General features: G+C 38.1%; 3 protein-coding genes across 3 annotated transcripts; 1 reads left to right on the top strand and 2 right to left on the bottom strand.

Annotated features, from left to right (window-relative positions):
* Positions 1–1015: 1015 nt before the first annotated feature.
* On the bottom strand, positions 1016–5086 carry LOC140880237 (serine/threonine-protein kinase 52). The gene is made up of 6 exons (XM_073284519.1): positions 4621–5086; positions 2591–2712; positions 2256–2452; positions 1954–2128; positions 1462–1596; positions 1016–1365 (listed from the first exon to the last, which is right to left on the bottom strand). The coding sequence occupies exons 1-6, from the start codon at positions 4931–4933 to the stop codon at positions 1159–1161; spliced, it is 1149 nt and encodes a 382-aa protein (XP_073140620.1). The 5' UTR covers positions 4934–5086; the 3' UTR covers positions 1016–1158.
* Positions 5087–8598: 3512 nt separating this feature from the next.
* LOC140868073 (uncharacterized) lies at positions 8599–9546 on the top strand. Its single transcript, XM_073272902.1, has 2 exons — positions 8599–9034; positions 9194–9546. The coding sequence occupies exons 1-2, from the start codon at positions 8599–8601 to the stop codon at positions 9544–9546; spliced, it is 789 nt and encodes a 262-aa protein (XP_073129003.1).
* A 13569-nt stretch (positions 9547–23115) lies between these two features.
* Positions 23116–24003, bottom strand: LOC140868042 (G-type lectin S-receptor-like serine/threonine-protein kinase CES101). The gene has a single exon (XM_073272901.1). The coding sequence runs from the start codon at positions 24001–24003 to the stop codon at positions 23116–23118; it is 888 nt and encodes a 295-aa protein (XP_073129002.1).
* Positions 24004–24410: the final 407 nt, after the last annotated feature.

The raw sequence follows: 24410 nt of genomic DNA, 5'->3' as shown, positions 1-24410 counted from the left end.
TTAATAAAAAAATTATTTTGTTGCTAAAAAATTTCCCCTTTTATTAACATAAATTATTGTAACTTGACCTATGTTAATTTTTTTTAAGGTTATCATTTTTTTGAAGTTTTAATAATTATTTAGATGGTGTCAAAAAAAATTATTTAGATTAAATATTTTTTTAATATTTGACAAATTTGATTTCAATATACTATCAAATTTGATTGTATTTTAATTCATTTTATTTTTCTGACAATAATATGTATTAAATTATATATAATGAATAAATAATTAAAAAAAACAGTTACAATTTTATTTATTAAAATTAAAATATTACATATATAAAAAATCAAATATACCTTGTAATTTTGACTATTTTAAATTTAAATTTTCTTTTCATATTTTTACTATTAATTATTATTATGTATAGCAAAAATGAAATAATAGGCTAACCATAATTTAACTTTTCATTCTTCAATTATTTTTTATGAAATTGTTTTGAGAATATAATAGACATTTATCATTTTTGTTATGTTTTCTACACCCCCTACAAAGTTGAAGGGAGGTAGCCATAAATTTTAAATTTAATTGGATCTTTTGGAAAGACAAGAAAAACTCAAGGGAGGTTTTTTAATTTAATTGAATCTTTTTGTAATACAAGAAAACTCAAGGGCGTTAGAATTTTATTTATCTATATAATAATAATAATATAATATAATAACACATGAACTCCTTAGAATAACTACCTTCAAATTAATAGATGGACAAAAATATCTCTAACTATTTATGACTATCATCTTTTAATTTTAATTTTCAATTTAAAAATATAAAAAAATATTCATTATTTATAAATATAATATAACCTATTTATACACACGAAAATATGCATATTTTTACGTGCATGAATTTTCACGTGCATGAATTTTCGCGTGTCTGCATTACTAGTTATTATTATATCACATAGTAAATGAGCTGTATCAGCAAAATAGACATTCAATAGATAAATGAACATATTATTACGCATGCCCATTGTGACTGAAAAAATATAAGCTTCCCCAAATTTTGTAGAAGGCGAGAAATATCTAGCAAATATTGGCAGCCTACATTATGAACACTCCAATTTAGTTTTCATGTCATACAAGAAATATGATAATTTTACATACTCCCAAAGGTAAATTTTCAAGGGCCACGAGTTTTCCGTAAACACAGACAACCTTGTTGCTGATCAACTGGGATCATTCCTCCGCCTCGCGATGTGTCAATAGCCTCTATCATCGCAACAACTTCATCCATTTCAGGACGCTTATCCGGGTTTGCATCCCAGCATCGTTTCATCACATTGGCAAGGGAGCTTGGGCAACATCTCGGTATCTCTGGCCGCAAATTCTGGGGATAAGACGCAAGGGCGAATGAATGCATGTCGTGGACATCTTATATTAGCTGGAATTTTTAGAAAACGTAATAACAAAATATAGACAGTACCTGGCGAACTACTGCTGAAGTCACCTCGGAGAAACTAAGATCAGGGTATGGCATGTCACAGCAATATATCTCCCATAAGCAGATGCCAAAACTATAGACGTCACATTTTCTATTATATGGGCTTCCATTCAGAACCTGCAGTTCGTTTTGTAGACACGAGGCTTAAGTTAGTAATGCATCAACTTTTTTCTCAAAGGATGGAGGGCTCATTATTATGCTAACAACGGTGATTTAGACCGATGGCATTGTTTGCCACCGGAATTTGACTATTGTCATCCGTGAACACCACCAAGTGCATGAAAGATAAAATTCGAGGGTAAGAGATGTTTCCAATTTTTTGAGGTTTGATGGAAATAGAGGCAGAACAAGTAATTTTTTGCATTTTTAGAAAATGGTTCTTGTTGGTCCCACTCTCCACCACCCCAGGCAAATCATGCTATAAAATGAATTGTACGTGTTTTCACTATCTGCTTATAAATGCATACAACACACCTCAGGAGCCATGTAGCCAAGGGTTCCAGTCTCCCCAGTCATATCATTTGGATTCGAGGCTTCAACACGAGCAACCCCAAAATCAGCTATTTTTATCGTGCGTGTCTTGTCCAGCAGCATGTTTTCTGTCTTAACGTCTCTGTGAACAATCTTCTGTGAGTGAAGGTAACTTAGCCTACAGAACGATGGGTAAAATCAGCCATACTTATAGTCAACAACTTGATAAAGATCACTTCAAAAACAGTCAGTAGAGAGTCATAGACTGATAATTGTGAAAATGAACAAATTTGAATTCAATGTACCCCCGAGCAAGATCGAGTGCCATCTGTACGACCACTTTAAATGCTAGCTTTTTTCTACGGTTCTTTATGAGGTATGATTTCAAGGCACCTCCTGGAAGATATTCGACAATAACGCAACATATATTACAAGGCATGCCAATGTGGCCATTTTCTGTTTGAATGTTAAGGTCTGAAGATCCCATTGTTGCACCTATAAACTGCATATGAATTAAGCAAACATTACATCAACATCAGAAGGATGTGAAAAGGACAAAAAAGTTAGCAGAGAAGACCAGTTAACCAATCATTTCAAACCAAACGTCATTAAGCTCAAGATGACGGAAATAGATTACAACCTTTGTCACATTCGGATGATCAAGTTTATGCCATACTGCAACTTCTTGAGTAAAAGCTGCCCTTAATGATGCTACTTCGGCTTCGGTCCTGTGGCCCTCTTCCCCCCAGTCAAGCATTTTAACTGAGGATCATAGAAAGCCACCAAAATGTCAAACTCTAGTTATCTACCGCAACGATAAAAATGGGTGGAACTACCAGTTAGAAAACAAATTTTGACATTGAAAAACTATGAATACTTTTTGTATATTATAATTGACAAAACAGTGGAACTGCAAGAAAAAACAGACATCTAATGTGTGTCGAGTGAACGTGTTTATGTAGATGACAAAAGAAAAGCAGTGATGCGCTCCAAAGTGAAAAAAATCCATATCTGTTTATCTTGCCCCGATATACGTAGGCGACTAGAATAAGTGCAAAGAAATGTAGTATCACAGGTATTTGGAAATTAGTACAAGCGGCAATGGTAGGGGCTCCAAAATCTTGATTGGTCAATACTGTGGTCTGAAGCAAAACAGTTATTTTTCATTTAGTTTATAAAAGTTCAGAACCATCAGGCAGGTTTACAGTACCATGATAACAACAATGAATTAACCCAAATTAATACAAAGATTAAATCCCGTAAATTCTAAATATTGAAATTTGGAATCTCATATTCCATGATCACAATCAATACCACTTGAAAAAAGGGGCAGACCTAAAGGAGATAGAGCAGGAAACTCATATTTATATGTACTTTTAAAAGTGAATCTTTCTCAAATAAAATACTCTGCAATCCGTACTTGATATTAGGCCAATTCCAAAATTTGAAGTTCTTACCGAACTTCAATGAAAATATAATATTCAGACAAAAAAGCCATGATCCTTAAACGTGTAGAGCTGAGCGTTAACTAAACTTTTGTTATCCTTATCTTGATAATATTATAATGTTACTCTTTTTTTTTGGAAACTATGATGTTACTCTAGTTTGTGAATTGTGATAGCTAAACAACGTTTCTCAGTTATCTTTGTAGAGTATACAAGTCAAAACTTAAAAACTTGTTGAATCACATGAAAGTTCATTACATACCAGCCCCAGTTATTGCAGTCATCTTTAAATTCAATTCACACCCGTGCCATTGGTCACGGATTCCATGAGAATGCATTCATTACACCAATCACCCACCCTCATCCCCACCTTACATTTGAAGCCTGGAATTTTTTTTCTCCAAATATTTACCAGCCTCAGATGATTGTAAACGAATAACTTCATCTACTTTACATCACAAACGATAACAAAACTTATAGCATCACAAGATCTTCATCGTCTTTAGATTATCAACAATTAGTTGAGGAGTCATATGCGGTGAAACAGATAAAATTTCACAGATGAGAACTCCCTGTGTACTTGGTCATACACCACTACCACCAAAAAACTAGAAAGGAAAACTAAAGAGATAATGGATGGGACCTAAAAAGCAAATTATAATTGAAAAGACAAATATTTTATGATTTACCACTACCCCACAAGGAGGTATGGAACATGAATTTAGAGCTCCGAGTAAGGACCACACCACAATCAATATATTGGTATAGGACCGACCAAACTTATTGTGGCCCCAAAAACTTGACCTTTGAGGAGAATCCAGTCGAGGACAACTCAAGTAAAATCATTTTTCTCCATAATTTGCCAAAAGTAAGTTTCGACCACCTATACACATTAAATCTCAATCCCATTTCACTGTTAAAAATTGACCTCTGTCAAATTTTCTTCAACAAGTGTAAACAAATCTTTGTGTGAATCAAACAGACTTCTATATGCAAAGAAACATCGTTTCTCAAGCTTAAAAAAACATGAATTTGGGGATGAAGGAGAAACACACAAAAAATAAAGAAAATATTAATAAGCCAGAAAATGACAAAAAGGGTCGACAGTGTATATAATTATCATTCAAAAAAGGCCTAAACTTTTAACAAATCAAAAGTAGAAAACTAATAAAAGGGACCAAGAAAAAAAGAGACAGAGTTAAAGCGTGACAGAGCGGTGACTGACCGGCAACATCTTGGCCGTCATAAATGCCACGGTGAACAGTTCCGAAGGTTCCACGCGCAATCACACCTTTAATAACCAGCTTAGAGGGATCAATCTCCCACTCCCGCCTCTGCCTCCTGGTCACGGGCATCGCGGCGGGGGGCGCGGCTGCTGCTGCTGCGGCTGCGGCGGCGGAACCGGAGTACTCTTCTTGATTATTCTTCTTGTTCTTCTCCATAGTCAAAGCCCTGTTGAGATGCCTCTCCAACTGCTCATCTAAACTCTTCAAATCTATCTGATCTGCTCTCACAAACCCGTCACTTCCTTTCTCCATTTCTCCGGTTTCTTGATCCCCGCGCGATGCTTTGTATCAATGCTATCACAGAATCACTAACAAAAGCAAGATCTACATAACATATATTTTCTTGATCTGTATGTAAAAATGGCTGTGCGATGAAAGGAGAGAGGAGGTGAGAAGAGGGGGAGTGTGTATATATAACGATAATAATAATGTAGTGTAAGCAGCGCCATGTGCCCACATGGAATTGCCTGACGACGTCGTGTCTGCCTGACCCACACCACGGTCTCACCCTAATTAATTTTATATTATTCGTATGATTATGTGTTGCTACTTGCTATAATCTTCCTCTATATAAAATTTGAGTTGGTTTTTCAAGAATGTATAGATAGAAATTTATTGATATAATATATTATATTTTATATGAGTTGATTCGAAGATTCATTTAATAAAAAAGTAATGCTCTTGTGAGATGGTCTTATTTGTGAGAGGAGTTAACTCTACTCATATTTATAATAATAAGTAATACTTTTGACATAAAATATAATATTTTTTTAATGAATAACCCATATAAAAGACCCGTCTCAAAAAAATGACCCTTAAGACCGTCTCATATGAGTTTTTGTCTTAATAAAATTGATTCATTAGACTGTTGGGATCGGGTAATCTAAATCTTGCTTTTTTTGGTTATATAAGTTTTTTCGATAAGATAAGTTTCTTGTGAGACGATTTCATAGGTCGATCCGATCTATATAGAGTGAAAATAATTTAACCTAAAAAAACTAAATTTTTATGATTCGGGTCAAATATGAATATGAGTTTCACAAAATTAAGCTATAAAATGGTTTCATCTCCTTATGTTTTTTGTTTTTTTGACATATTTCCATGTTTTTCATTTTTTTATCAACCATAACATGTAAAATTATTACATACTTAAAACATCTTTTCCTAATAAGTATTTACGCAAATATCAATTCAAATATTGTTTAATTTAACCATTATATGAAATAAAATCTCCTCTATTAAAAATTTGAATTTCTCTTTAATTTTTTTAAAAAATTTATCCATTTTCACATAAAAATTGTGAATTTTAAATGATATCCATGTTGAATGTCCCTTAATTACTTGGCAAGATAATGAGTTTCAACATGCTCTTGTCAATTTTCAAAAAATATTTGGTTTTTTCCCCCTCAATCTTAACGTATTTAAAAATGTCCCCATACAATTTTATTCGTGTATCTGTTATTATTATTTTTTTTTGGCCAGAATTCGTGTATCTGTTCAAACACAGTATTCAACTGAAAACAATATTTTAAATTTATATTGAGAATAATGTATCTTTAGTATAATAAATATTTTATGCTATATTTTTTTAAAAAATTGGAGACAAAACCCACCACCTACCAAAAGAGAAATTTTTATTTTTTACTATACAAATCAATGCTACAAAAATATTTCGTTTTTTTATATAATAATATTGGGTTTCATAAAATAACAATAATAGAATATTTGCTGGGTTATAACTTGTAAGTGATTATATCTTGCGATATAAATGTTGATAAACATTTTTATATTCTAAAAAAAAGGACAAGAAACTAAAAATTAAAATTTATTTTAATTTTCATAAATAAAAAATGTTTTCCAAACAAAGCATAAGACATAAGTGGTATTGTTTGTGCTAGAGGGCCACATAGGTGGTCATGTCTGGTAATCTCAAGTGTACATTAAATCCAATGCAAGGTACATACAATGTACTTAGAGAAATGCTACAAAAATCATTATATCTTAATGTCCCCTCCAAACATTTTTTTTTTTGTTATTCAAATAAATCCTTTATTGATTGATATGTTACAATTCCCCACTAGCACGACAGCTAACATTGCTAACACTTGTTAATTTTCTCTTCTAAGTTAAAATAGATCAATTTATATTTTTCTAAAAAATAATAATAATAATAATTTAATTTTCTCTTCTAAGTTAAAATAGATCAATTTATATTTTTCTAAATAATAATAATAATAATAATAATAATAATAATAATAATAACGCAGATCCTTGTCTTTATAATAATATATATATTTCATCAATTCATTTGAGATAAAACTACACAAAAGGAAGGCCCCAATGTGGCGGTACGAGTTAGACTAAGTTCCACAATTTCCTATGCATATCTATAAATTACAACAATAATTTTCAACGTTCTAAGCAATTAAAATCTTTTATATCTTTTTTTTAAAGTCTTATTATGCTCGTATCCAAAAAAAGCATCCCTAAATGGAGTCTTCGAGTCTTTCTCAAGAATGGTATAGATATACATAGTTGGGATCTTCATGATTTGTTCTTGGATTCCTACCATAGGAACAGCAGATAAAAAACAAAGCCACTACTTATTATCTTCCATCCATGGCAGAAATCGATACCACGTTCGCAGATATCTTCTCCGGCTCGGGTTTTCGCCATGCCTGAACTCCATTCTTTCTCACAACAAATGCTGGTTTCCTAGGCACTGGCAAAGACTTGGTTTCACTTTTCAGCATGGATGCAACGTCTTCGATAAAGGGCCGATCAATAGCCTTATCTTGTACACACAAAAGACCAACTTGAATGCAATTTCTCAGTTGATCTTTTTTGTCTGTAGTTTTTAGTATAGGATCAATGAGGAGCCATAAAGATTCTGTCACGAAGTTCAAAACAAGGATTGCTCGAGTTCAAAACCGAACTAATACTCATATCTAAACTCCAACATAGAAATTTAGTAAAGCTAATAGGTTTCTGCATCCATGGAAATGAAAAGATGATGGTCTATGATTACATGCCCAACAAAAGCTTGGATTTCTTTCTCTTTGGTGAGTCGTTATATTTTGAACTAACCATATCATAAAGTGAAGTGAAGTCATAAATTTCTGATGCAAGTAGTTCAAATGTGACAGATCCAACAAAGAGAAGGGTGCTAAATTGGGATACACGTTTCAATATAATCGAGGGGTTTGCTCAAGGATTGCTTTACCTTCATAAATAAGCACTCAAGATTACTGATAGTTCATAGAGATTTGAAAGCTAGTAACATATTGCTTGATGAGAACATGAACCCCAAAATTTCTTATTTCGGCTTAGCAAGAATCTTCAAGCCAAATGTGACCGAAGAAAGTACGAGTAACGTGTTGGTGTCAAAGTTTTATCTTCAGTAGAATAAAACTCCTATTATTTAGGAAATTGGGTATTGTTTTACCAAGTCAAAAAATAAGTCCTTGACTTTAGGAGTTGTTAGACGTGATCTAGTTCAGTCAAGTTTTTGTTTTGATTTTCTTTTGTGTATTTAAAGATGTTGAATTATCAATAAATCAATGATTGAGATCTGATACATATATCTCTTCCTGTAAACAAAATTGATTCTTAAATATTCTAATATTGTGGTATCAGAAAATTATGTGCAGCCAGCAATTCCTCGCTTCGATGGTCATTATGATCATTGGAGTATGTTGATGAAAAATTTTCTACGATCCAAAGAGTATTGGATAATTGTAGAAGTGGGTGTCACCGAACCAGCTACTGGAGTTGTGTTGACAGATGCACAACAGAAAAAGATGGAAGAACAAAAGTTAAAGGATCTTAAGGCGAAGAATTATCTATTTCAAGCGATTGATCGATCGATTTTGGAGACTATTCTCCAAAAGGATACATCTAAACAAATATGAGACTCAATGAAGAAAAAGTATCAAGGGACAGTAAGGGTGAAAAGGCAGCAACTTCAAGCTCTTCGCAAAGAGTTTGAAATTCTCCAGATGAAGCAAGCAGAACCAGTTGATGAATACTTTTCAAGAGTATTAACAACTGTAAACAAAATGCGCATTCATGGTGAAAAAATTGAAGATGTGGCTGTAGTGGAGAAAATTCTTCGATCAATGTCTCCAAAGTTCTCTTATGTGGTATGTTCTATTGAGGAATCAAAAGATCTTGATGAACTTTCAATCGATGAACTACAGAGTTCATTACTGGTGCATGAACAGAGAATGACAACACCAAGTTCAACCGAAGAACAAGTATTGAAGGCTTCAACTCATGGTGAAATATATAATGGACGAGGATCAAGTAGAGGTCATAGTCGAGGCCGTGGAAGAAGCCGAGGAAGAGGTCGAGGTTCTTATACTCCAGATTTTTAGGTCAAAGGCAGAGGACATAATCACCACCAACAATCATTCAAAGGTGACCCAAAGTTTGATAAGTCCAACATTGAATGTTTCCGCTGTCATAAGTTTGGTCATTACAAAAATGAATGTACTGAAAGTGTACATCAAGATAAAGGAGAGCACTCAAATTTTGTGGAGAAAAAGGAACAAGAAACACTCCTAATGGCATCCCATCTCAAAGAGGAGCTTGATCCAGACATATGGTATATTGATACAGGCTGCAGCAATCATATGTGTGGTAACAAGTCTTTCTTTTCCCATTTAGATGAAAGTTTTCATACAACTGTGGTTTTTGGTGATCATTCTAAAGTCGATGTTATGGAAAAAGGTGATATTCAAATAAGGACTAAACAGGGCAGTGTTGAGACTATATCAAGTGTATTTTTTGTTCCTCACTTGAAAAGCAATTTGTTGAGTGTGGGCCAACTGCAGGAGAAAGGTTATGAAACTGTATTCAAATGAGGTACTTGTGAAATTTTTGACCCAAAAAGAGGTGTAATTGTTCATATTTAGATGACTTCCAACAGGTTATTTCCACTCAAGATAGAGAGCATACATTCATGTTTTAAGGCTGATGTCAATGACTCTACTTGGCTTTGGCATTTGCGATATGCTCATTTGAATTTCAAAGGTCTACAGATTCTTTCTCAAAAGAAAATGGTGACTGGCCTTCCTCAAATTATTCCTCCCTCAAAAATATGTGAAGAGTGTGTTGTGGGGAAACAACATCGTGAACCATTTCCAAAAGGCAAGGCATGGAGAGCACAAAAGCCATTGGAGCTGATCCATTCAGACATATGCGGTCCAATAAATCCAATATCAAATGGAAAAAAGAAATACTTCATTTCATTTATTGATGATTATAGCAGAAAATCTTGGCTTTACTTTTTACGGGAAAAGTCGGAAGCCTTTGAAGTTTTTAAAAGCTTCAAAGCCCTGATGGAGAATGAGGTCGGGAGAACAATTAAAACTCTACGAACCGATCGTGGGGGAGAATATTTGTCACAAGAATTTGCAGGTTTTTGTGATAAACATGGAATTCGAAGACAACTCACATCATCCTACACACCTCAACAAAATGGAGTTGCGGAGAGGAAAAATCGGACTATTCTCAACATGGTTCGAAGCATGTCTTGAATCGATGTCCCACCTTTGCTGTAAAAAACATGACTCCAGAAGAAGCTTGGAATGGACGAAAACCAACGGTGGATCATTTTAAGGTCTTTGGATGCATAGCATATGCACACATTCCGGATGAGAAGAGGAAGAAGTTAGATGATAAAGGTGAAAAGTGTGTTTTTCTCGGAATCAGTGAGCACTCAAAAGCTTATAAGTTGTTCAATCCAATCACAAGAAAGATAGTAATCAGTCGTGACGTCATTTTCGATGAAGAAAACAAGTGGGATTGGACTGAAAATATCGCAGAAGAACAAATCATACCGATGAATTTTGAAGAAAATGGAGCAGAAACACAAGAACTAGGCATTTTTCTTGACCAGCAAGTGCAGCAGCCTCTTGGGGTCAATGAATCTGAAAGAGATGATTCAAGTTCTTCTAGACCTCAACGAATCAGGAGAAGACCTGCATGGATGGAGGATTATGAGGTTAGTGGTGATCTATCTGAAGATACTCTTGCTCATTTTGCTTTATTATCAGATTGTGATCCACTAACATTCCAAGAAGCTGTCAAAGACTCAAAATGGAGAAAGGCCATGAATGAAGAAATCAGGTCTATAGAGAAAAATGACACATGGGAGCTGTCAGAACTTCCAAAAGGGCAAAGATCCATTGATGTCAAATGGGTTTACAAAACTAAGTTGAACAAAGATGGCAAAGTTGACAAGTATAAAGCTCGACTCGTTGCAAAGGGATACGAGCAAAGATTTGGAGTTGATTACAAGGAAGTTTTTGCTCCGGTTGCAAGGCATGATACCATTCGAATGGTGGTAGCATTAGCTGCGCAAAATTCTTGGCCAATCTTCCAACTGGACGTAAAATCAGCTTTTCTTCATGGCAATCTGGAGGAGCGGATTTTTATAAATCAGCCACCTGGTTATGTTCGACAAGGGCAAGAGGATAAAGTGTATAGGTTAAAAAAGGCTCTATACGGGTTGAAACAAGCTCCTAGAGCTTGGTACAGCCGCATAGAGAGCTATTTTTCAAAATCTGGTTTGCAAAAGTGTCCATATGAGCACACTCTCTTCATTAAAATAGGCAATAAAGAGAGAATTATGGTTATCTGTTTATATGTGGATGATCTGATTTACACAGGAAATGATCAAGAGATGATCGAGGAGTTTAAAAGGTCTATGATGGCAGAATTTGAGATGACCGATCTGGGGCTGATGCATTATTTTCTTGGCATCGAAGTAGTGCAGTACACTGCTGGAATTTTCATCACACAAAAGAAATATGCTTTGGAAATCTTGAACAGGTTTCAAATGATGGGTTGCAACTCAGTGGGAACACCAACTGAGCAAGGCTTAAAACTCACAAAAGATTCTGCAGGAAAACAAATCAATAGCACATTATACAAACAGATTGTTGGGAGTTTGATGTACTTAACCACAACAAGACCTGATATCATGTATGGTGTAAGTTTAATTAGCAGGTTTATGGAATCCCCAACGGAGCTTCATCTACTTGCTGCAAAGAGGATCTTGCGTTACTTGAAAGGTACACTTGATTTTGGCATTTTTTATAAAAACAGAGGAAGATCAGACATCATTGGATTCAGTGATAGTGATTATGCTGGAGACTTGGAGGATAGAAAAAGTACTTCGGGTTATGTTTTTATGATGGGATCGGGGGCTGTTTCATGGGCATCGAAGAAGCAACAAATTGTTACCTTGTATACAACTGAAGCAGAATTTGTTGCAGCAGCTTCTTGTGTGTGTCAAGCTATATGGTTGAAAAGAATACTTGAGCTGTTATGTTGTTTCAAACAGGAGAATATTCAGATTTTTTGTGATAATAGTTCAACCATTAAACTGTCCAAGAATCCAGTTTTACATGGCAGGAGCAAGCATATAGATGTGAGATATCATTTCTTGCGTGATCTGACAAAAGAAGGAGTCATTGAATTGGTTTATTGTCGCAGTGAAGACCAGATTGCAGATATACTAACCAAGCCTCTCAACTTGGCTGCATTTGTGAAGCTTCGAGATTTGCTTGGAGTTGTGTCAGATTCTAGTTTAAACTGATTATGCAATGTTCAGTTTAAGGGAGGGTGTCAAAGTTTTATCTTCAGTAGAATAAAACTCCTATTATTTAGGAAATTAGGTATTGTTTTACCAAGTCAAAAAATAAGTCCTTGACTTTAGGAGTTGTTAGACGTGATCTAGTTCAGTCAAGTTTCTGTTTTGATTTTCTTTTGTGTATTTAAAGATGTTGAATTATCAATAAATCAATGATTGAGATCTGATACATATATCTCTTCCTGTAAACAAAATTGATTCTTAAATATTCTAATAGTTGGAACAAAGTAAGTGGCATCGTGGCAATATTTAGGCTAAATATTCTTTGAGTTAGTTTAGATTGAACCAGAATTGGTACTAGTAAACAAGCTTCACTTACTATTTTTGACACGGGATACATGGCTCCCGAGTACGCGACACGAGGTACTTTCTCTGTCAAATCTGATATCTACAGTTTTGGAATTCTTATACTGGAGATTGTGAGTGGCTGGAGAAACAACAGCTTCAAGAATCTTGAAGCCCCTATGACTCTAGCAGAATTGGTAAGTCATTGTGCTAGTGAAAAGATGTATATGATATGAGTCGTCCTGTTAAAGAACATGAAACATCCTAGACTTATAAATTTCTAAAATGCGGAAAAAATAAATTTTTTTTTTCTTTTAAAATAAATACTAAGTAAAATATATATACATATATGTACAACAATAAAAGAGATTTAAAATTTTATAAATAATTATGCAACATAAAAATAATTACTAAAACGTCTGAATCATGCAATACTTAAAATAATTCAAAACAATTTAATCAACAGTGCATGCACTAAAAAGTTGCATAAAAATAATACTTAAAACTCAACACTGGAATAAAATCTTCAAAATAAAATAGTGTTTAAAATATTCTTGCATAGAACACTAGCACGATGCAGACTACGGTCACGGGGCCACTGCAGCTCCGCTCATACGTCCTCACCACCGGTAGGGGTAACCTGCTCCTCTACGTACTCACCTGCACCATATCAGTGTAGTGAGCCTAGAGGCCCAACATGCATACTAACAAGGGTTTAAAATAATTTAATACACTTTCATACATAATACTTAACCTATAAATGCATGAGCATGCCTCAAAAATATTAACATAAATGTTGCTTAAAGAAATCACTGAATTATACATAACATACATAATATCATACATACTTGAGTTGTTGAGCACTTATTTTCTTAACATCGAATGGTCCTATCCGTAAGTGTGACCCATACTTATAGTGCGACTGATCAGTCTAAGAAACCATCGTACGAGGCTGGTGGCGAACCACCCATACATAAATGGCAGAAACTGCCCATACATAAATGGTCACACTACTTCAATTTTCACCTAAAATATTTTATTTGCTCAACCATAGAACTTCAATCATAGCATAAAAATTGATTTCATGAATGCATGTACTTAAATAAATTGTGTGTCCTTCATTTATATTTAATTTATTTTCTAATATCATATAAATATTCAAATAACTTTTCATGCATAAAATAATTAAATATAAACTCAGGACACATGCAATTTCTCATGGTTTGATTCAACTGCTGGCCCTAGACATACAAGCCTATTAACTTAAGACTTGGCCCATTAGTGTACTTAAGCTCATTAACAACTTTTCTAGGCCCAATAAATCAACCAAAGCCCATTAAGACTAACTTAGGCCCAATAACACTGTCCCTGGCCCAATGGGCCCAAAAGCCCAATAACAGGCCCAATAACTTTCATGGGCTCCCAAGCCCATAAAAATTTCTGGCCAACTTAAAAATTAAAATAAAAATTAATAAAAGCCCAAAAATAATTAAATTAACCCAAAATAATTTAATGGAGCCCAAATAAATTAAATGGTACTAATTAAATTTTTGAGAATTTAATTAGCCCATTTAACTCCTAATTAACTTAAAAACTTAAAAATAAAAATACCCGAGCCCAATTAAAATAACCCGGACCCAACTAACTTAACCCATATTATTTTAGACCCGACCCAAACCACATGACCCGACCCGAATCCACCAACAACCCAAAAACCCGAAACCCTATTCTTCCCTCTTCCCCCTTGCCGCGGCCGCACGAGCAGCAGGCCTTCACGGCCTGCTGCAGCCCAGCTCCGACCACCGTGGCCGGAGCCCCGCCGACAGGACCTCCCCAGGGTCCTGCCAGTTCGAACCATGCCCTGGCCCGAACCCCATGCTGCCTCCTTCCCCAACACTGAACCCTCTTCCAAGACAACCCTAACCTGCGCGCCCATGGCTTCCCTTCTGAAACTCGATCGGCCGTGACTCCTAGCCCCAACCCAGCCAAAGCCGACCCATCTAGACACTCTAGGGACCCCGTAGGACCTAGCCAGCAGCCCCCTTCAAGCCATGGATAGTAAAAACATGAGCATGAACATCACAAAGCCAAAACCGAGTGCATAAGAGAAAGAATTTGAAAACTTGCTGTCAAAAATGATAGATCTCGATGCTACACACCCACACACATACATACACTGATATAGGATTGAAAAGAGAAGAAAATCATGCTTTACACCGATTTGATAGAGCTAAAACGTGCACGACGGGCTTCGGGACGACGGGGCGACGACGGGATGACTTCGAGCTAGAAAAACCCACGGCTAAGGCTCTTGGATGGTGATGGCTGATGGTGAAGAGGTTGAGAAGTGAGGGTGGCGGCTGTGTGTGATTTACGTGAGGAAGAGTGTAGAATAGGTTTAGGAATTGATATAATATGATATATATTTAATTAGGGAATAAAAAGGGAATTTAAAATAAGTAAAATATAACTTAAAAACTCTTAAAAACATAATAAAACTGATGGTAAAATTTAAATCTCGAAATTAGTAAAAATAGGAATTTTAAAGGTATTAAAAAGTCCTTATTTTGGCTTAAATAGGGTAAAAACGGACTCCTAAAATAATTAAAATTAAATACTGATAATTTTGGGGAATAATATCTCAAAATAATATTTTTGGGCTCTAAAAATACTCATAAAATAATTTGGGTGGAAAGTTGTCATCTCGTCCGTCCACGGTCCCGTCTACACGATCAAAACAATTAATTAAAATACTAAAAATCATAAAAATCACTAATTATGGGTTAAATGCTTAAAAATAAATTAAATCATGCACAAATAATTCACATAATTATTTAACCCATAAATCTAAAATTTAAATAATTAAATATCCTAATTATGCATGCGGATTTACGTATTTAAAAAAATACCGGGTGTTACAATTCTCCCCCCCTTAAATTGAATTTTGTCCTCGAAATTAAAGTACTTACCCGAACAACTCCGGGTAGCGAGTCCTCATGTCTGCCTCGGTCTTCCAAGTAGCTTCCTCCTCCGAGTGATTCAGCCACTGGACTCTGACCATCGGTATGACCCGCGTCCTAAGCCTCCGCTCCTCCCTTGCCAAGATCCGTACTGGTCTCTCCTCATACACTAGATCTGGTGGCAACTGTAAGGGCTCGAAATCCAACACATGCGATGGGTTGGAGACATATCTCCGAAGCATGGATACATGGAAAACGTTGTGCACTGCCGCTAGCCCTGGAGGTAGAGCTAAACGGTAGGCCAACGTGCCAACTCTCTCCAAGATCTTGAATGGCCCTATATACCTCGGATTAAGCTTGCCTCTCCGGCCAAAACGCACTACTCCCTTCATAGGTGACACCTTCAGGAATACGTGATCACCTACAGCGAACTCCAAATCTCGTCGTCTGGCATCTGCATAACTCTTCTGCCGACTCTGAGCAGTCCTCATCCGATCCCGAATCTGAGTCACAATGTCAGCTGTCTGCTGCACAATCTCAGGACCCAGCAAAATCCGCTCACCAACCTCATCCCAATGCACAGGAGATCTACATCTCCTCCCATACAATGCTGCATAAGGAGCCATACCTATAGACGCCTGAAAACTGTTGTTATAGGTAAACTCCACTAGTGGCAATCTAGTCTCCCATGAGCCCTGAAAGTCAATGACGCAAGCTCTCAATAGATCCTCAAGAGTCTGTATCACTCTCTCTGACTGACCATCTGTCTGGGGATGAAAGGCTGTACTGAAAAGTAGTCGAGTCCCCAAAGCTGCGTGTAAACTCCTCCAAAAAGCAGATGTGAATCTCGGATCTCTGTCTGACACAATAGACACTGGTATGCCATGTAGTCTAACAATCTCTCTGTAAAGCTCTGCATACTGTGTCAAAGTATAAGTAGTCCTCACCAGCAAGAAATGAGCTGACTTGGTGAGTCTATCCACAATCACCCAAATCGATGTGCAACCTTTGGCACTCCTCGGTAAGCCAACCACAAAGTCCATCGTAATATTCTCCCATTTCCATTCCGGAATAGGAAGAGGTCTAAGAAGTCCTGCTGGACGCTGATGCTCTGCCTTGACTCTCTGACAAGTCAAGCACTCTGACACCACTCTCCCGATGTCTCTCTTCATTCCGGGCCACCAATACAAAAGCTGCAAATCTCTGTACATCTTCGTACTTCCGGGGTGAATGGAGTACGGAGATGCATGAGCCTCTGCTAAAATCTCAGCTCTCAACTGATCGACGTTCGGTACCCACATCCTACCACGGTACTGAACGATGCCATCCGCAACTGAATACAAGAGATTACCTCTAGCCTCATCTCTCTGTCTCCATCGCTGCAACTCCTCATCTGTAGACTGTCCATCCCTAATCCGATCTCGCAAAACTGGCTGCACCATCAACACTGACAAGCTCGGTGCCTGACCCCTCGGATAACACTCCAAGTCGAATCTTTGAATCTTGCTCTGTAGTGGTAACTGTACAGTCAAACACGATACCACTGACGACTTCCGACTCAAAGCATCGGCCACTACATTAGCTTTACCCGGATGGTAGCTAATGTCACAGTCATAGTCTTTCACCAACTCCAACCATCGGCGCTGTCTCATGTTCAACTCCTTCTGTGTGAAGAAGTACTTGAGACTCTTGTGGTCTGTGAAAATCTTGCACTTCTCGCCAAACAGATAGTGCCTCCAGATTTTCAACGCAAAAACCACTGCTGCAAGCTCCAAATCATGCGTCGGATAGTTCTGCTCATGAATCTTCAACTGTCTCGACGCATACGCGATAACTCTGCCACTCTGCATAAGTACTGCGCCTAAACCCAGCATAGACGCGTCGGTGTACACCACTAACTCCTCATGTGGCACTGTCATAGCTAACACAGGTGCTGAAGTAAGTGCATCCTTCAGTTGATCAAAGCTCCTCTGACAATCTGGACTCCAAATATACTTCGCGTTCTTCTTGGTTAAGGAAGTCAAGGGTACTGCAATAGAGGAAAAACCCTTGATGAACTTCCTATAGTATCCTGCTAAACCCAAGAAGCTGCGAATCTCCGAAGCATTCTTTGGAATCCCCCAATCCCTCACTGCCTGCACCTTGGACTGATCCATTGCAATCCCATCCCTAGAAATAATGTGGCCTAGAAACGCCACCTGCTCCAACCAAAACTCACACTTACTGAACTTTGCAAACAGTCGATGCTCCCTCAAAGTCTGCAAGGCTGTATGCAAATGTTGTATATGCTCCTCAATGCTCCTCGAGTAGATCAATATGTCATCAATGAATACAATGACAAACTGATCTAGATACGGCTGGAAGACACGATGCATGAGATCCATAAAAACTGCTGGAGCATTGGTCAACCCAAAGGGCATAACCAAGAACTCATAGTGCCCATATCGTGTCCTAAAGGCAGTCTTAGACACGTCTGAATCTCTGACTCTCAGCTGATGGTAACCAGATCGCAGATCGATCTTGGAGAATACCGAAGCTCCCTGCAACTGATCGAATAAATCCTCTATCCTCGGTAGTGGATACTTATTCTTCACTGTGACTCTGTTGAGCTCTCGGTAGTCGATGCACAATCTCATGCTGCCGTCCTTCTTCTTCACAAACAACACTGGAGCTCCCCATGGAGAAAAGCTAGGACGAACAAAGCCCTTCTCCAACAGCTCCTGAATCTGCTCCTTCAACTCTCTCATCTCTGTAGGAGCAAGTCGATACGGTGCCTTAGAGATAGGCACAGTATCCGGCAACAACTCAATACTGAACTCCACCTCTCTCACTGGTGGAACTCCTGCAACATCGTCAGGAAAAACATCTGGATAGTCACGTACCACCTCTATATCTGATAAAGATCTGCTAGAAACGTCTGAGGTAGTGACCACACTAGCAAGAAAGCCCTGACATCCATGGCGCAATAATTTCCTCGCATGAACAAGTGATATCATCTGAGGAATACTGCTAGACTGAGATGCAAAGAAAGTAAACATCTCACCTCCTGCTGGCTTCACTGACACTGTCCTACGTCGAAAATCAATCGAAGCTTTATTAACTGATATCCAGTCCATACCCAAAATCAAGTCAAACCCGGTCAATGGAAGAACCACTAGATCTGCTCGAATGGAGTGTCCCTGCAACTCCAATTCCAGATCCCTGATGACACTAGTGGTAGTGATAGTCTGTCCGGATGGCATGGTAACATCGTAACCACAGTCGACAACCTCCGGTGTAATGCCTATCCGTCTGATAAAATCTCGGGAGATAAACGAATGCGTGGCTCCTGAATCTAGCAACGCAAACGTGGAGTTGCCTCCAACTAGAATTCTCCCTGCACGCAGAAGATTCCCAACAATTCATACCACTACGCTCCCAAGGTTAAAACACTACAATCCTTAATTCTAATCACAAAGAAACAAAATTCTTATTCTAGCATGCTGATAGTTAAACTCAAGTAACAGACATTCAGATATAATCGCAATAAACAAAAGCAAAGAATTGAAAAAGTTCTAGGGGTTAGGTATACCGGTGATCAAGGAGGTATCTGGGTCTGCCTCCTCTGCCTGCATCACATATACTCGCCCACTGACGTTCTGCCTCTGCGGGCAGTTGGCAATCTGATGCCCCGGCTCTTTGCAACGATAGCAGACTCCTGCTCCCATAAGACACTGCCCGGAATGCATCTTCTGACACTTCGGACATACTGGATATCTCCCTGAAGTAGGGGCCCCGCCCCTAGTCTGCTGTTGTGGCTTCCCCTGAGGCCTCTGCTGATTCGGGCCCTTAGATGGCCCTGTAAACTGCTTTTTCACAGGAGGCTGCGAAGATGGTCGCTGATACCCCGTCTGCTAAAACTGCCTCTTACCCTGCTGCTCTCTCTGGATCTCTCTCCGACCCTCCTCGGAACGCAAGGCCCTACTGACTGCAGACTCATAAGTAAGTACGTCTGCCATGCGAACATCATGCTTGATATCCACCTTCAAACCTTCCACAAACTGCCTCAACTTCTCTGGTGGACTATCAGAAATCATAGGCACAAAGCGACAGCCCCTCTCGAACTGTCTCACATACTCGACCACTGTCTTGTCCCCCTGACGGAGACTCATAAACTCCCGGATCATGCGACTGCGCACATCCTCAGTGAAGTACTTGGCGTAGAAGATACGCCTGAACTCGGTCCACGTCAGTGTAGGTAGATGGACTCCTCTAACTGCACCCTCCCACCAAAGGGCTGCATCTCCTCTCATCATGTACGTCGCACAGCTCACCCTGTCGGTGTCTGTGATCCCCATATAATCAAAGATGGACTCAAGAGAGCGAATCCATCCCTCAGCCACCAAAGGATCGGTGGTACCAACAAACTCCTTGGGCCCCTTCTTCTGGAACCTCTCAGCAACGTCCTCCTCATGGGACAGTCTGGGACGTGCAGCCTGCTGCTCCAACAGAGCAGTAATACCCGCCATCATATTAGCATTGGCCTGCTCCAATGCTGATAAAGGATTCTGCGGAGGTGGCGGTGGAGGCGGAGGTGGAGGTGGAGGTCCCCCACGTCGGTTCACTGGTCTGGGAGGCATTCTGCACCACCACATATTACTTTACGTAAATCGCCATGCATAACTAAGTGGTTTAAAAGTAATGCTAACTTAAATTCAAAGAATTAAATCATGCTATAAACACTTAAAACTTACAGACCGGTAGCGTGGATTTCTGAGCTAGCATAGCAGTAATGACCCCTCCAAGGACCGTGCTTTGATACCAACTGAAACATCCTAGACTTATAAATTTCTAAAATGCGGAAAAAATAAAAAAAAATTTTTATTTTAAAATAAATACTAAGTAAAATATATATACATATATGCCCATACATATATGTACAACAATAAAAGAGATTTAAAATTTTATAAATAATTATGCAACATAAAAATAATTACTAAAACGTCTGAATCATGCAATACTTAAAATAATTCAAAACAATTTAATCAACAGTGCATGCACTAAAAAGTTGCATAAAAATAATACTTAAAACTCAACACTGGAATAAAATCTTCAAAATAAAATAGTGTTTAAAATATTCTTGCATAGAACACTTACACGATGCAGACTACGGTCACGGGGCCACTGCAGCTCCGCTCATACGTCCTCACCACCGGTAGGGGTAACCTGCTCCTCTACGTACTCACCTGCACCATATCAGTGTAGTGAGCCTAGAGGCCCAACATGCATACTAACAAGGGTTTAAAATAATTTAATATACTTTCATACATAATACTTAACCTATAAATGCATGAGCATGCCTCAAAAATATTAACATAAATGTTGCTTAAAGAAATCACTGAATTATACATAACATACATAATATCATACATACTTGAGTTGTTGAGCACTTATTTTCTTAACATCGAATGGTCCTATCCGTAAGTGTGACCCATACTTATAGTGCGACTGATCAGTCTAAGAAACCATCGTACGAGGCTGGTGGCGAACCACCCATACATAAATGGCAGAAACTGCCCATACATAAATGGCCACACTACTTCAATTTCCACCTAAAATATTTTATTTGCTCAACCATAGAACTTCAATCATAGCATAAAAATTGATTTCATGAATGCATGTACTTAAATAAATTGTGTGTCCTTCATTTATATTTAATTTATTTTCTAATATCATATAAATATTCAAATAACTTTTCATGCATAAAATAATTAAATATAAACTCAGGACACATGCAATTTCTCATGGTTTGATTCAACTGCTGGCCCTAGACATACAAGCCCATTAACTTAAGATTTGGCCCATTAGTGTACTTAAGCTCATTAACAACTTTTCTAGGCCCAATAAATCAACCAAAGCCCATTAAGACTAACTTAGGCCCAATAACACTGTCCCTGGCCCAATGGGCCCAAAAGCCCAATAACAGGCCCAATAACTTTCATGGGCTCCCAAGCCCATAAAAATTTCTGGCCAACTTAAAAATTAAAATAAAAATTAATAAAAGCCCAAAAATAATTAAATTAACCCAAAATAATTTAATGGAGCCCAAATAAATTAAATGGTACTAATTAAATTTTTGGGAATTTAATTAGCCCATTTAACTCCTAATTAACTTAAAAACTTAAAAATAAAAATACCCGAGCCCAATTAAAATAACCCAGACCCGGACCCAACTAACTTAACCCATATTATTTTAGACCCGACCCGGACCACATGACCCGACCCGGATCCACCAACAACCCAAAAACCCGAAACCCTATTCTTCCCTCTTCCCCCTTGCCGCGGCCGCACGAGCAGCAGGCCTTCACGGCCTGCTGCAGCCCAGCTCCGACCACCGTGGCCGGAGCCCCGCCGGCAGGACCTCCCCAGGGTCCTGCCAGTTCGAACCATGCCCTGGCCCGAACCCCATGCTGCCTCCTTCCCCAACACCGAACCCTCTTCCAAGACAACCCTAACCTGCGCGCCCATGGCTTCCCTTCTGAAACTCGATCGGCCGTGACTCCTAGCCCCAACCCAGCCAAAGCCGACCCATCTAGACACTCTAGGGACCCCGTAGGACCTAGCCAGCAGCCCCCTTCAAGCCATGGATAGTAAAAACGTGAGCATGAACATCACAAAGCCAAAACCGAGTGCATAAGAGAAAGAATTTGAAAACTTGCTGTCAAAAATGATAGATCTCGATGCTACACACCCACACACATACATACACTGATATAGGATTGAAAAGAGAAGAAAATCATGCCTTAACACCGATTTGATAGAGCTAAAACGTGCACGACGGGCTTCGGGACGACGGGGCGACGACGAGATGACTTCGAGCTAGAAAAACCCACGGCTAAGGCTCTTGGATGGTGATGGCCGATGGTGAAGAGGCTGAGAAGTGAGGGTGGCGGTTGTGTGTGATTTACGTGAGGAAGAGTGTAGAATAGGTTTAGGAATTGATATAATATGATATATATTTAATTAGGGAATAAAAAGGGAATTTAAAATAAGTAAAATATAACTTAAAAACTCTTAAAAACATAATAAAACTGATGGTAAAATTTAAATCTCGAAATTAGTAAAAATAGGAATTTTAAAGGTATTAAAAAGTCCATATTTTGGCTTAAATAGGGTAAAAACGGACTCCTAAAATAATTAAAATTAAATACTGATAATTTTGGGGAATAATATCTCAAAATAATATTTTTGGGCTCTAAAAATACTCATAAAATAATTTGGGTGGAAAGTTGTCATCTCGTCCGTCCACGGTCCCGTCTACGCGATCAAAATAATTAATTAAAATACTAAAAATCATAAAAATCACTAATTATGAGTTAAATGCTTAAAAATAAATTAAATCATGCACAAATAATTCACATAATTATTTAACCCATAAATCTAAAATTTAAATAATTAAATATCCTAATTATGCATGCGGATTTACGTATTTAAAAAAATACCGGGTGTTACAGAACATTTAGCTGGATGTAAACTCAAACTTTTCATATTCATTCAACAAATATTTCCATAAACAGAGATATAAGATTTTTCGAAGTATCATGCTTTATTCCATTTGGACTCAAGGAAGTTGTAAACATACTTCTTTTTTCCTCTGATGCTGCTGATACAAGGAAATATCTCAACTCTAACTGTGGACCGTAATCTTGCAGAAGCTCTGCATTTTCACCTCTCCAGTACGAGTATCCAGTATTCTCATCCTTATAGGAGATGCATTCGCAGTCGTTCCAGCAGTTTGCTCTGCAATCACTTAAGGTGAGGTCAGAAGTGTTGTCATATGAATCTGAATAGGCGTCGAATTGAAACCGTCCGTAAGTGTAATCGAACATCTGATGCCTGTTTCTACACTTAGGCTGCTCCCAGAGTTGACATCCCAAGTAAACTTCATCTCCAACACCTCTAGTGTTATAACCATAGCAAAGATCAACTCGTGCAACATCAACTCTGTCATTGTCATAGATATTCCCCTGGCTATCCAGCTTCCATCCAGATATAATCTTCCGATTCTCAGGCGTGAAGGAATCCGCGTATAGGGAATAGGTGAAGTACTCTTCTTCTTGATTGGAAACATTGTAGTTGAGATTCCAAGGATCAGGCTTAGGAACTATATAGTCAAAAGAGTAAATCTTCAGACTTCCATATTCATGATAAAACTTCAACTCCCCACTACTCCAAGAAACCACCCCTCGTCGTTTAACCAACAATCTGCGCTGGATCCAATCCCACTCCAGACTAAAAGCCCCTGAAGCCGGATTGCTCCCAGAAAACCATGAAGTAAGTGTCCAGTTCTTTCCAGTCCTGTGATTCACACCCAACTTCATCCCCGGATGAAGCGTATCAGTCGGATAATCGAAGCTTTCCCACACCACGGTGCCCATGATGATGAGTTCATCTCTTTCACCACAAGATTCCCAGTATCCAGCAAAGTAGCCGTTACATTGGTCCCGGTTTCAGACTTATAAATCTCGATGGGATCGCCCCGCTGTGCTCGATGATCACCGCCCCCGTGACGCTTATCTTGAGACTACCGGAGTCGCCGTATATGGGCTTGTTCCTGTTTGCAATCCAGACTGGATCAGTTCCTGTATAATTGCTAGTGTACCATATTCCAAGATAACTCTGGTTGCTATTGTCCGGAGAATAGAATCCTAAAGTGAGATTCTTTTTGGAAGAAATCAAGTATTCAGCTGAATTCAGTGTTTCCCCCGGTGTGAGCCTGTCAAGTGACGAGACTGGAAACGGGAAGAAGCAAAGCAACATAAAGAAGAAGATTGCCTCCATGACT

This window comes from Henckelia pumila, chromosome 1 (genome assembly GCF_033568475.1).
Source record: "Henckelia pumila isolate YLH828 chromosome 1, ASM3356847v2, whole genome shotgun sequence".
Taxonomy (NCBI): Eukaryota; Viridiplantae; Streptophyta; class Magnoliopsida; order Lamiales; family Gesneriaceae; genus Henckelia; species Henckelia pumila.
This window is presented reverse-complemented; position numbering and strand designations above follow the sequence as displayed.